Source organism: Triturus cristatus, chromosome 11 (genome assembly GCF_964204655.1).
Source record: "Triturus cristatus chromosome 11, aTriCri1.1, whole genome shotgun sequence".
Lineage (NCBI taxonomy): Eukaryota > Metazoa > Chordata > Amphibia > Caudata > Salamandridae > Triturus > Triturus cristatus.
The window spans coordinates 265777098-265789829 of record NC_140594.1 but is presented as its reverse complement, the minus strand read 5'-3'; the positions used below and the strand labels follow the sequence as shown (position 1 = coordinate 265789829).

Genomic DNA, 12732 nt, shown 5'->3' with positions numbered 1-12732 from the left:
TATTTCAGTCATTAATAAGTTTGATTAGTTATTTCCACTTCAACCCATTAATTCAATTATAATTAATTAATTAATCTAATTAATAAACATGCAAAATGGGGTGGGTATACAAAATTTTGCATAACCCGCTCCAGCAGTAGCGCCATTGTTAGCCACGTGCTCTGGAAATCCATTGGAAGGAGGTAAATATCTAGGGTTCATGATGAATTCAGGTCAGTGCAGTGGCTGCAGCTTATTTCTTTCACAGCTGAGTTCTGGAAAAAAAATTGCATTTCTTTTCCTTTTCTCACAAAGTTATGAGTCTGAATGCCATATTTCATGAAGAGTGGATTACTGTAGGGCAACCTATTAAGGATGGAAAATAGATTGTTTATATAGGTTGAAACTCATACAGGATGTAGCTGCCAGGCTCCTGTTAGTTCTGTCTCATTGCCACCAATCTGTGCCAGATTTAGCCTCATTGCACAGGCTTCTGATCTGAACAGGTCAAGTCTAAGGCTCTTTGCCTAGTCCTCAAGCCACTTTAATCCCACATGCGATGAACGGTTCATTTTGTCCCAACCTCCTTGTAATCTTAGATTTTCTGATAGTTTTTTTATTGGTTATTACATTTCAAAGAGTTTAGGACCTGAAGAAGACTCCCCTTTGGCAAACCAGGGATGTGCAAATTGCACACCGACCTGAGCTGGAAAAGGGGATGCAGTTTGTGATGTGACAATTGTACTAATGGGATACATCGTAAATTGCGCATTCGTAATGGTTTGCAAAAAGAGGTGCCCATTAATAAATAGATAAATTAGACATGGCACATTTTTCAAATCTTTGTAATAGACTTATAATCCAGGGATATTGGCTGCAAGGGACAAAGAACTAACATCTTTGCATTTGCATCAGTGGCATAGCATAACATCATCTTGTCGTACCCAGGTCGATGCATCCTTTCATCCTTCCAATTCCAGTAAAGAGAGTAGCATTTCATTAAGCCATTGTAACCTTTGGCTTTCATTTGTTATTTAGAGTGCTTAGAAACCTCAGAAATGTGTGCATGAAGTGCAGTATAAGCAACACGTTATTATTCAAGACATTTCTTTTATACTTACCTCTGTCCTGCTGCTCTCGCTCCTTACTTGCTTGCTTTCTGGTTCCTGCTTGGCTCACTATATCACTCACTCCGAGCTCTAAGCCCTCAAACCTGGTTCCCACCTCATGGAAGTCCATGTGTCGGATACTGCTGTCTCTTACTGGCCCGGCTCTTCATTGCCTGTGCCTCTAATCTCTACTCTCTTTGGTCTCAGTCTCTCTCTTGGACCCACACATAACCGTATTCTCACATTTCTCTTTAGAACCACTTACACGTTCCGTCAGAAAATGATGTCGCTCTGTGAGCTCTCTTTTCAACTGTCTCTTTGTAGCTTCTTTGAAACTCTTTCTCTTTTCTCAGCTTTTTTTATTCACCTGTCACTTTATATCCTGTATCTCAATCTCTCTCACAACTGCCATATTGCCATATCTATTTACCTGAATGTCCTTCCCTTCTATTTTGCTCTCTTCATTCCCCCCTCGCACGCTCAGAGAGAGCAACAGAGAGAGATCTGGTGGAGTGAGAGAAAGAGAGATAGATGCAGGAGCACATTTTTCCAGAGACCTCAGACATTGCAGCAATAATTAAAAAGTATGTTGTAACTTTGATGCTTTCCCACACTGTGCCCAGTAACTGGTAATCATTATAGGGTACTAAGGGAAACATAGAGCTTTGTATTGCACTCCTGGTTTGCTTTCCCAAACAGGAAATATTTCTTTTAAAAAGCAATCCAAGTCCATTAAAGAGACAGGTGCTGTTTAAAAAAAAAAAAAAAAAAAATTTTAAATGTTTTTGGGGGGCTCATGGGCGGAGTATGAAGCCGTCCCCTGGACACCTGCCTGCCCCCCGCTGAGGCCATCCAGTTCGGTCCCCATTGGAAAGCCGCTCCAAGTGCACAGCTTCCCCTTTTAGAATCCTTGACCACCCTAGCTACACTGGTTGTAAATTTCCAATGGTTAGCTATCAAAATTGTGGTCACAAACCACGGATATATTTATTTTCAACTTTCAAACAAAAGGAAGGCCTCTTTCACAGCGCCTCCTTTTTCGCAAAGGGTCACAGAACTACTTTTATGAGTTGTAAAAACTTTTCTGACTCATATAAAGGGATTCTGTATCGTGTGAAAATGTGTTTTTCAGTCACAAAACCTAATTTTCAGGCTTTGCGTTCACAAACAAGTTTGGTACAAGAGCCCTTCGGTTCAGTGTCAGCACTCTTTCTGTCATCCCTGCCTCTCGGGAAGAATTTGCATATTTCCAGTCTTCTCAGATTCAGAAAGTCCTCTTGGCTTTATCTCTATTAGTTTGTTTGGCAAGTTAATTTCTACGCTTTTCTCAAGCACCGATTTGTCTATAGCAGTAATCTAGATATTCTTGGATTAATGCCATTCATGCTTATATTTACACAAATTTAAATACATAGCACACTCCATCACATTCTGAAGCCAATAAATAAAAATAAAAACCTGCATAATAGGAATAGACCATGATAACCATCAGTAAACGTTATTCAGTCATTTGTATGATCATAAAAGTCAACCATATAAAATACATAACCAAATATATTTAAAATAGCCTGATGTTTAGATGATGTCCAATTGACTTTAAAAAAGACCCAACTGCAAAACCGATATTATTTGTCTTCAAAGTTTGTAATAAACATAAAGCAGGCTTACATTTTCTAAAATGGTCTTTTCATTATGGGGATAAGAAGTAACTTAGTATATTTACATAAAACTCATATAAAAGATAAAATAGTGCAATATTTGATCTGAAACCTCATTGCAGGGACACATACAAACCGAATCACTAACGTATTGATGTAAAGGGAATGAAAAAAAATGACATATTGTTTCTAATCTGAACCTTGGATCTTTCCCAAATATTATTGACTTTCAATAAGTACGGTTCAGGGCCAGTGTAGTTTGTACACCTACAAAGTGTCTTATTATGGGTTTGATGAGCTCTGCTGACCCCCTGAGCTCTCTATTTTTCATGAAAAAGGTCTTCTCGTTCCTAAACGCATCTCCTTTCCTAACTGTGACCATAAAACTATGAAGTAAACGGAAAGATTTCAAGGCCACTCATCTGTGCCTGTGATAAATACACAATTCACAAACTGTCTGATCTTTTTGACTAATCGCATTTTCAAACAACACATTTTTGGCGTAACAAGTAAAATTACATGTGCAAACCACTGTATTTAAGAGCATAAGGTTCTCAAGCACATCTTGGCGCAGCTTTCTGGGAGCACATCTGGAAAGATTTGTGAATCACCAAAATTTGCAAATTTGCGCCCATGCGAGGCTGTGACTCTGCAAAGCTATCTCTTGTGTGCAATACTGTCCAAGCCCACCTATGTTACATGAGTGGTGGAGGGTCGGAAGTGCTGCGTGGCAGCCCTGCAGGAATCCTAAACAACTGCTATTTAGTAGTGGTTGTATCTTAAGGTGTGCTATAAAGATCAAAAATAGGTTGCATTGTCTCTGAGTGCATGTGGAGAGGGTGTTTAGACAAAATATCAGGTCCTTGATATTTTTGACACAATATTTTGCCAACCCAAAGATTCTGCCCGTGATCTTGTGGGAAGGGCTGGAGACATGCTAATCTCATGCACTGATGCAGCCTGATTGCTGGGATTAGCATTGGAGACTTTCATACATCTGGGTAACTACAGGGCATGGGTCCACCGAGAACGCCAGTTGACAGTGCCCTATAAGCTGCAGCTTCCACGCAGGTGCATTTTTCTTCAACTGCAGCAGCACATGCATAAGGTGCTGCAGTGCAAGAACAACTAGTCGAGGGTGAGCTGAGCAATTTGAACAAGTCTATAGGCGTCATAGCCAGTTATGCCCATAGATTAGGATCTTGGCCACCAGAGATCATTTTAAAATTGTACCGTTTTATATGCACCTCAAAGGTGTTATATATAGTGAGGTATGGAGGTATACTGCAGCATACAAGCTACAGGTGGCCCAAAACTAGTTTGCGAAGAGCTTGGTGTTAATTTCTTAGCCGATCAGGTGGCAGTTAAGCCTCTATTGAGCTGTGTAAAAATATGGTCTATGGAGAACAAGGACCTAAATCACCTGATAATCTCAGACTGCCTGTCTTTAGAGCATGCCCTTAAAATTCCCTAGCTACGATATGTGAAGGAGTCTTTTTTTGCTCTAGGTAGGCCAGATATTTTTCTCTCATGTGACTCTCTAAGGCCATAAGACCATAACATTATAAAAGAACTTTATTTCAAATATACCTCTGCCCACCGTAAAAACACCAAGCTCCGGGAACCAACAGTAAGGGCGCATGCCTTGTTAAAGACAGTTCAGGGCAGGGAAAATTACTTCTCTACCCTAACATGGGCAAATGACAGGTTTTTAGTCCCCCATTTTAAGTTTATCCTTCTTCACCATCTTTTGCCATCTCAGTCTGGTTTTGTTCCCCAAACACAAGAGGACTCTGTGGCTGTGACTCTAGGTCTCCACAGGAGATGTTACATTTTGTCCTTTTGTGTACATAATTTACCCTCCCAAGAAGGCAGTTTCTTCGCCTTCTTTTAAAGAGACTGAAGTTTAGGCAAGCCAGAGTGGCGCTTATGTATTTACAGCTGTTACCTAATGAACTCAATGACAATTTTCTTGCGGGCCGCCTACAGATCAAGATTATCTAGACCCAATTGACAACTGAATGGCCATCCGTGTTTTCTCACCCTTTTTTAATCACCTGTGACCAACAGTGACATTCTATCTTAATTCTTAAATTGTATGTGTTGTGTTTTATCTGAACTTTTAACTGGATTTGTAATTATGATTGTTAGAAATAGGGGTCTCTAGTTGGCAGAGGTAGGTACCTTTGTCCAAGTAGGACTGTTCTTCCTAGTCAGGGGGAGGGAGTTACACTCCTAAAATAACCCCTTCTCATCTCTTTGGTAGCTTGGCACGAGCAGTCAGGCTTATTTCAGAGGCAGTGTGTAAAGCATTTGCACATAACCAACAGAAATACAGTGAAAACACTACAAAAGGACACCACACCAGTTTCGAAAAATATCCAATATTTTTATATATCCAAAAGCAGCCCAAAACGATATAAATTAAACATACAGTACTTAAAAATATATACTTTGCAAGATATCCTTAAAAACACAGTTTGTACGAGTCGGTAGCTCCGTCCGGGGCTACCGCAATGCTGAAAACAGCAGAGTCTAGCAGTTCCAGCTGACCGCGTCCGTATGGGCCAGCGAAAGCATGAACAGACTCGTGAACAGTATCTTTCTCGTTGCGATTGGCACATTGGTGTGAGCTGGTCGAGGCAACCGTTGCTGTTGTATTGCAAAATTGAAGTGGTGCAGGGTGCGGTGCCCTCTCGATGCGGTGCAGGCAGCGGCTCGATGACGATCATCCAGACGGCGTCAGTGAAACCAAGGCTTATGGTGCTGGGCGAGGCGGTGCTCGGTGCGATGCTGGCAGGTGGCTCTGCAAGCGACAGAGCCGGTTAGCAGGAGCTGGCGTCAGTCGGCCCAGACTGCTGTGTGGGACGAAGCGGTGCGTCGAAACTTACGAGCGGTGCCCCCAGCCACAATGCAGTCACAGGTGTCTGAGTCAGCAGCAGCTATGGCGTTGGTGAGACCAGGATTGCGAAGTGAGGCTGAGCGGAGGGCGGTGCCCACAGGTTACGGTGCAACCAGCGGCTCGGCATCAGTCGTCATCGGCCGTGAGACTCGGGTTGCGGTGCAAGATGCAGAAGGTGCCTTCTGTGGTGCCGTCAGGAAACAGAGCCAGCGATGGAGTTGGTGATGGAATTGGTTGCATTTCCCTTCTCTGTGGCAACTGAAACAGCGGTTCCAGAAGCGGTACCCAGAGGTTGGTGAAGTCTTTGCAGTCTCTGAGACTTCAGAACAGAAGTCAAGCTCTACTTCAAGCCATTGGAGATACTCAGCACGAGTAAAGTAAGTTCAGTGCAGTCCTTTCACTGCCCAAGGCAGAGGCAGCAACTGCAGGCCAACCCAATAAAGCAACAATACAGCAAAGGGGCAGTCCTCCTCCTGGCAGCTCTTCCAGCTCTTCTTCTTGGCAGGTTCCTTGATTCCAGCGAGTTCTAAATTTTTGGGGTCTGGACCCCAATATTTATACTCAAAATCCTCAAAATCCCTTTTTTTTCTCAGGCAGAGAATGTCTATGCCTAGTCCAAACCAGTTCGGTCCTCTCTGGCCAACATCCTGGCAGGAGGTGGAGACAGCATTGTTCAAGGCAAACCAGGTCCATTCAAGTGCAAGGAAATCTCCTCCCACTACTCTAAATGCAGCCAGGGTCTATTCAGCCCAGCCCTGACTCATCCAGACTACCTGGAGCCACTGCACATCCCCAGCCCCTGTCCTTCCGAGGCCAGACAGTCAATCCACAAACCCAGCAGAGGCACACAGGATGGCAAGGCAAGAAAATACCTACTTTCTAAAAGTGGCATTTTCAAACTCAGAACACAAAAATCATCCTTACTAAAAGATGCATTTTTACATTTTGAGTCCAGGCATACTAAACTCCGTTCTCTATCTTGTCCCAAGGGGAATTTATGCTTATAAAATGTTATAAGAAAAATTACCATTCTTTCCTATGGGACAGATAGCCTTACAGTGGTGAAAACGAAATACACTGTAATTCACCACCAGGACATGTCACGCACACCAGTACATGTCCTACCTTTAACATACACAGCACCCTGCCCACAGGGATACCTTAGGCCAACCTTAGGGGTGACTAATATGTAAGAAAAGGGAAGGTTAGGACCTGGCACGGGGGTACACTTGCCAGGTTGACGTGGCAGTTACAAACTGCACGCAGACACTGCAATGGCAGGTCTGAGATACCCTTTCAGGGCTACTCATGTGGGTGGCACAATCAGTGCTGTAGGCCCACTAGTAGCATTTGATTTACAGGCCCTGGCACACTCCGTGCACTTTACTAGGGGCTTACAAGTAAATCAAATATGGCAATCATGGAAGCACCAATTCATAATAACAATTTACAACAGTAGCACTTGCACGTTAACACTGAACAGCAGTGAGAGTGCGCAGAGACACTGAACCAGCAAAAACAGAGTCAAAACTGGGAGGTCAGAAAGCAAAAAGACAGGGGAAACACGCCAAAAGATGACAAGTCTAACAACAATGTTTCTACTGCATGATTGTATCTATATGGTTGCGATTGCTCCAGAATAAAGATTTATTATTGTTATTGTTATAACTAGCTTTTACTTTTTTCAGCTTTGTGATTTTGGGAAATCCAACAAGTCTTATAAATTATCTGACTGCATGGAAATGCTCCATTAAATTTGTACACATTTTCAATGATAAACCATTGGAATGTGAACCCTGTGCAATCCTTCTTACTGTTGAAATTTTAGGGTTCTGAAGAGTCTTATCCTGTATCCCAGGATAAAATGAAACATTGTTAACCCCTTCGATGCTGCGCAGATTCCGCCGCTGTGCTGACGGAATCTTGCGCGGGCGTGGTCATGACGGAATGGTTCCGTCATGAGCACAGCTCAACCGTGGGTCATGACGGAACCATTCCGTCATGAGCACCGAAGGGGTTAAACATGAAATAAATGCTCTGCATTTCTTTTTAATGGAAGGAATGCTTGATTTACTCTCAGCCATTGGCAATCACCCTGGGGCACATCCTAATCCATCGTTTTTGCCCACTGTGCTGCTCAAGACAGAAACCAGCCATATGCAGATCAGTCTTGGTCCTGCTCCATTAGGAACGGTCCAGACTGAGCTTCCAGGCCAGGTCTGCTCCAGTCCTAATGAGCCCTAAGTAGTTCCATATCGGTCTGCTGGCTTCTGTTCCCCTCTGAAGGAGACCTGCTCTGACAATTCAAACTGGTTCGTTCCTTTTGGAGCAAGACCAACGTTAATTCCTATATTATAGGTCACTGTTAAAAGTTCCTTAGGGGATGAAAAATGATGGACTGGAATGCATCCCGAGCTAAACACAAGTGGCTGAGATCAATTTAAGGTTTCCACTCGTCACAATTGTTTGTTTCTGTATTTTTGTAAAAGTCCCTTGGCAGCCAATTTAACCAAGGCTCATTCCTTTCTTAGGAAAAAGCTCCTGCATTTGGCCTGAAGGCTTTTGGTGGACGAGGTGGTGATGGGCCAACGCTTTCCAAGGCAGAGTTCATTGAGAAGGTCCGGCAGAGTAACCAAGCTTGCCATGACGGAGACTTCCACCGGGCCATTGAACTCTACAATGAGGCGCTGGCGGTGGACCCGCAAAACTGCATCCTGTACAGCAACAGGTCGGCCGCCTTCATGAAAATCCAGAAGTACGAGCCGGCCCTGGATGACGCAATCAAAGCTCGGCTCTTGAACCCAAAATGGCCCAAGGTAGGATGGCATTGCCAGCTGTTTGAATTGTATTTTCAAGAAAGCAATCCTCTTTGATATAGGGGGTTACCAAGAACAAGTACTAGTGAAATACCTCTGTCGGCACAATCCCCTTTCCAGGTTTACTATTAAACATCATAAGCACCCTATATGATGAAAAGCGCAAAAGTATTTGATGTATTTAAAGTAACCCATTACTTTCAATTGACGGATAGTTTTAGGAGTTGGTGTGTATGATTGGATTCCTCATCGACATCTGTCTGTCACTGTTGCAGCAATGACTTGTGAGATCTATGGATTGATAAACACCGGATCAATCTTGCCTCCCTCTCCCCAGCTCCCCTCCGCTTTGGACATTAGTGGGCCATGCTATGTGGTTATTCACTGGAAACCATGGTTTAAAAACCAAGTCTGGCGGGGGATTGTCTAGAGAAGTTCAACTCTATTTGGAGGACTTTAGGTGCTTCGCTTGAGGAAGTTCCATAGGGTTTTTAAATGTGATATGTTTTGAATGGCTCTCTCTATTTTCTCATAAATGCCACATATTTGAATTATGTTCCCAAGGCCGCCGACTGTTAGATGGTTAGAATCCAATTCTGTACACTTATGTGCTATGTGTGTTGGCAGAAAGATATTATTATGAATAGTAAATATGAAGTATATAATATTATTATGGATCTATATTTATTGAGTACATTAAATAAGACAATTTTGTATTTTTGTAACCCAGTTCCTTTTATTACTTTAGCAATAAGAATATATGAAAATAGACAAAATATGTTATCAAGCGCAAAAGCAAATATAATCATGGCCTCCAATTGTATCAGCGAGACAGAACATCTATTGGCTGGAAGGTCTGTTGCATAGCAACACCAACGTCATATTTGTGAGCTCCCTGGAAGTGGTTTTAAAATGAGATTTCAAATGTATCTTCATCTCTCAGCCCACTTCAAAGAACTCATCAAAGCCAAGTACATGAACAACTTTTCAAAATGCTTATTTGATGTATTGACACAACGTTTTCTATTACACATTTGATTGCCATTGAGTTATCTGTGAGCGCTCAGCACAAACAAAAAAGAGAAATGAAAAACGGGGAACATTGGTAGAATCCACTGACAGTTACGAATGAGGGAGGAAAATAAATAAAAATAAGTAAAAACGAATGATTAAAAAAAACAAATCGAGGTGTCCAAATTCTTTGGAAATGGGCCGCAGGCTTGTAAAACAGATTGTATTTGTTCTACTCTCAAGCACATATCTCTCTACAGAATACAGATAAAGTATTTTCTGGTGAATAGCAGAAATTGTGTCATAACAATTGATTGAGGTCTGATATACCATTACGCAATTATATATTCTATGTATTTCTTTCACCATACTTGGGATATTGTAGTTTATGTATCACTGTGATGCATCAGATGGGACACAGTTCCAAAAGGCGTCTATAGAACGACGCAGATTTCAGTTTGTGAGTGCAAACTAGGTTTACGCACAATGTAATCGCGGAGAAGGTATTGCCGTCGCTGTCCCTCAAAACGAGCGGTGGAGTGGAGGGGGTGTCAAAGAGAGGAAGGATACGTCACTATTGGTTTGGAATTACAGTAACCTGAAGACCTTTTTTGAGCACACAAGGATGACGGAAGAGAAAGGATACATTAAAGAAAGGAAAAAGTGCTAGTAAAATAAAGTAGATGCCCACCAGCCCTGGACCTGAAGGGCACTGTTTTTAGGCAGAGGGGCTCATAATGGAAGAAATGCCACCAATCACAGTGCAAGAGAGCTAGTGGCCAAGTGGGCTCACCGCACTGCCGCAAAGTGTGGTGGATAGAGGCAAGACCTGAATGACGATTGAAGAGACTGATGAATGAAGCGGGCTGGTCCAAAGCCCGCTATGTATGTATGTAACTCAAGAGAAGAAATACTAATGTGTCCCTTGCTGTGGTTGAGTAATTCATCCAGACCAGTTTTTTGTTTCATTTACATCGCCCAAAGTCTGGGGCCACCCCTTTCCAAGAAGACAACCCCCAATTGGTCCCTCTCTCCCCCAATCAAATAGGTCTCTCTCTCGAGAAGTGCTTTGGGTTTAAGCCGTGTACATCTCAATTTTGGGGGCCCTTTTGGTTGCCAGTGTCTAAATCACTAAATGGCCCAGATGCAAAGGAAAGGCCTGGATGGGATGAAGTCCTCACACATGGACGTGGCAAACACGAGAGCCATGAAAAAGCCGCAAAGACTAATGTCTTTCTGCAATAAAAATTCCACTGTTTGCAACCCCCACCTATGCAGCCACTTTCTGCCTAGATAGTGCCGCATGGGTTCCTCCGTAGAGTGCTTTAAAAAAAGGAAAAAGGAATAACTCAATAAAACATAACAGTTTGGCACTTAAAAAGATGTTTTTAAAAGCTGCAAGCACCAGTCTGCACAGACGGCATGTGGTAGGATGAACCACTCACACCTGCCGTAGATTATCTTGAGGTCTCTGACACTTACCTGTACATTGGCATCCCCTACCCTGTTCTTCTGAATTCTGATTTGTTATTGAGTTGCTGTTTGGCATTTGGTAGCAGGCAGTCATAGCACCCTGTGTCCTTGCTAGTGCCAGAGGGTTACCAGATGACACCCTGCCACCAAGAACACAATGCTCCGGTCTTGGGATGGGACAAGTGATTGTTTCCGGATCCAGGATTCCCTCCCTGGTTATAGTGTACTCTACTCATCTGCATAGCACAATACTTGCCTATTTTAATTGGTTCAACTAATGTGAACGAGGACTACAACTCCCAGAAGGCATTGTTAAACCAAACTCTGAGAGTGTAGCTATGTGGTGTTAGTGAAAAGGACTCATCTGGTAACTTTATCCTGCAGGCTTGACAGATATGGTCTGGAATATGGATACCTCTAACCCCTCAGACACCACAAAAAACCCGGCAAAGAGCGGACGGAGTTTCTTTGTTTTTAGAGCCAAATGTTCATAAATGAACCTGATATTACGTCCTGGAGAGGACCGGGGGGTCGTGGCTTTAATTACAACGGATAGAGGCCAGTGGCCAATCAGCTGCAAACTTCCGACAGCTTGTAACTAATAAAATACATTCTTGGAATGTTCCGAGCATTCTTTGTCTAAGTGAATGCCTTCGCCTATGAGAAAACCAAAGACTGCCGGTCTTTCTTTGACGGAACAAAGGCATTGGAAGTCCGACCGTGCCAAGATGTGATGAAGATAGCAAACAGACGCAGAGCTGCTGGCGTCATGTCACTGGGCAATAGGGGGTTCGAGTCCTGGCCCATTGTGTCCTGATACTTGTAATTGGAAGTGGTTCATTGTGCTGCGAGTTTAAAACTCCCAGAATGCAGTGTTTTGCTGGAGTAACCACCCCCCTGGAATGTTGAGTTCCACTGATGTAAAAGCAGGGGCTTCCAACATAGCTCCTGGAAGGTGGACTCCATGCCATAGCTTAAGATAACCTACATAAAACAGATTTGTGAACAATACCCAATTACGAAACTAGGTAAATTAATTGGATTCATATTTTTTCAGAAAATTGAATTTAAATTGGATTTCTGAACAATCAATATATGTACAAACATTTGTTGAGAGCCGGCGGAATTCCATTGCAGTTTACTGTAAATATGAACTTGCCACATAATTCACCTTACCGTGCATACTTTTTCTAATTTTGGAAAGTAAATTATTGCCAGTTCAAACTGATCGAAAGTAATGTTGATTCCTATATTCAGACTTTGTTTATTTTAAATGGGAAATTTGGCAAGAAGATGCAATCCTCCCGGGTTTTTGGACTGCAGTGTAGAGCTTTTTGTCTGCCACAGGAAACAAAAACCAAATTTTAATGTAACTAATTGAGGGAGAAATAAAAAAATCCTCCCTTGACCATAAACATTTATTGTTTGTCAATTCCTGGAAATTTATGCAAATTTATGTTTACATCACATACACTGTTCTCAAAGAAGCATTTATAGGAGGAGAGTCCTAATATAGAAGAATCCAAGGACTGTTCCATCTCATTTTATGGTGCCATGTTTTGAATCCTAAATTGCTATGACATTTACAAATATTGTTCTGAAAGGCTGTTGTGTAGGGCAAATAGATGCTGCCAGGAGCCTAATAGAAATAACACGGGGTAAAGCTGAAAATGCAAGATTTAAAATGTATTTGGAAGCATCCAAATCCACATCATTTGTAATAAATGGTGTGTTCATGTAGGATTCCTTTCTGTTGAGTACATTAAACATTAAAGCATTAAACA

At 42.4% G+C, this 12732-nt stretch overlaps 1 protein-coding gene across 2 annotated transcripts in view; it reads left to right on the top strand.

Moving 5' to 3' along the window:
- Nucleotides 1-12732, top strand: part of TTC28 (tetratricopeptide repeat domain 28) — a 1841724-nt gene that overhangs the window by 99740 nt on the left and 1729252 nt on the right. For both annotated transcript variants that reach the window (XM_085636419.1, XM_085636418.1), the window contains exon 2: nucleotides 8180-8464. In XM_085636419.1, the coding sequence (XP_085492545.1) occupies nucleotides 8180-8464 (285 nt within the window). The remainder of the gene's footprint in view (nucleotides 1-8179; nucleotides 8465-12732) is intronic.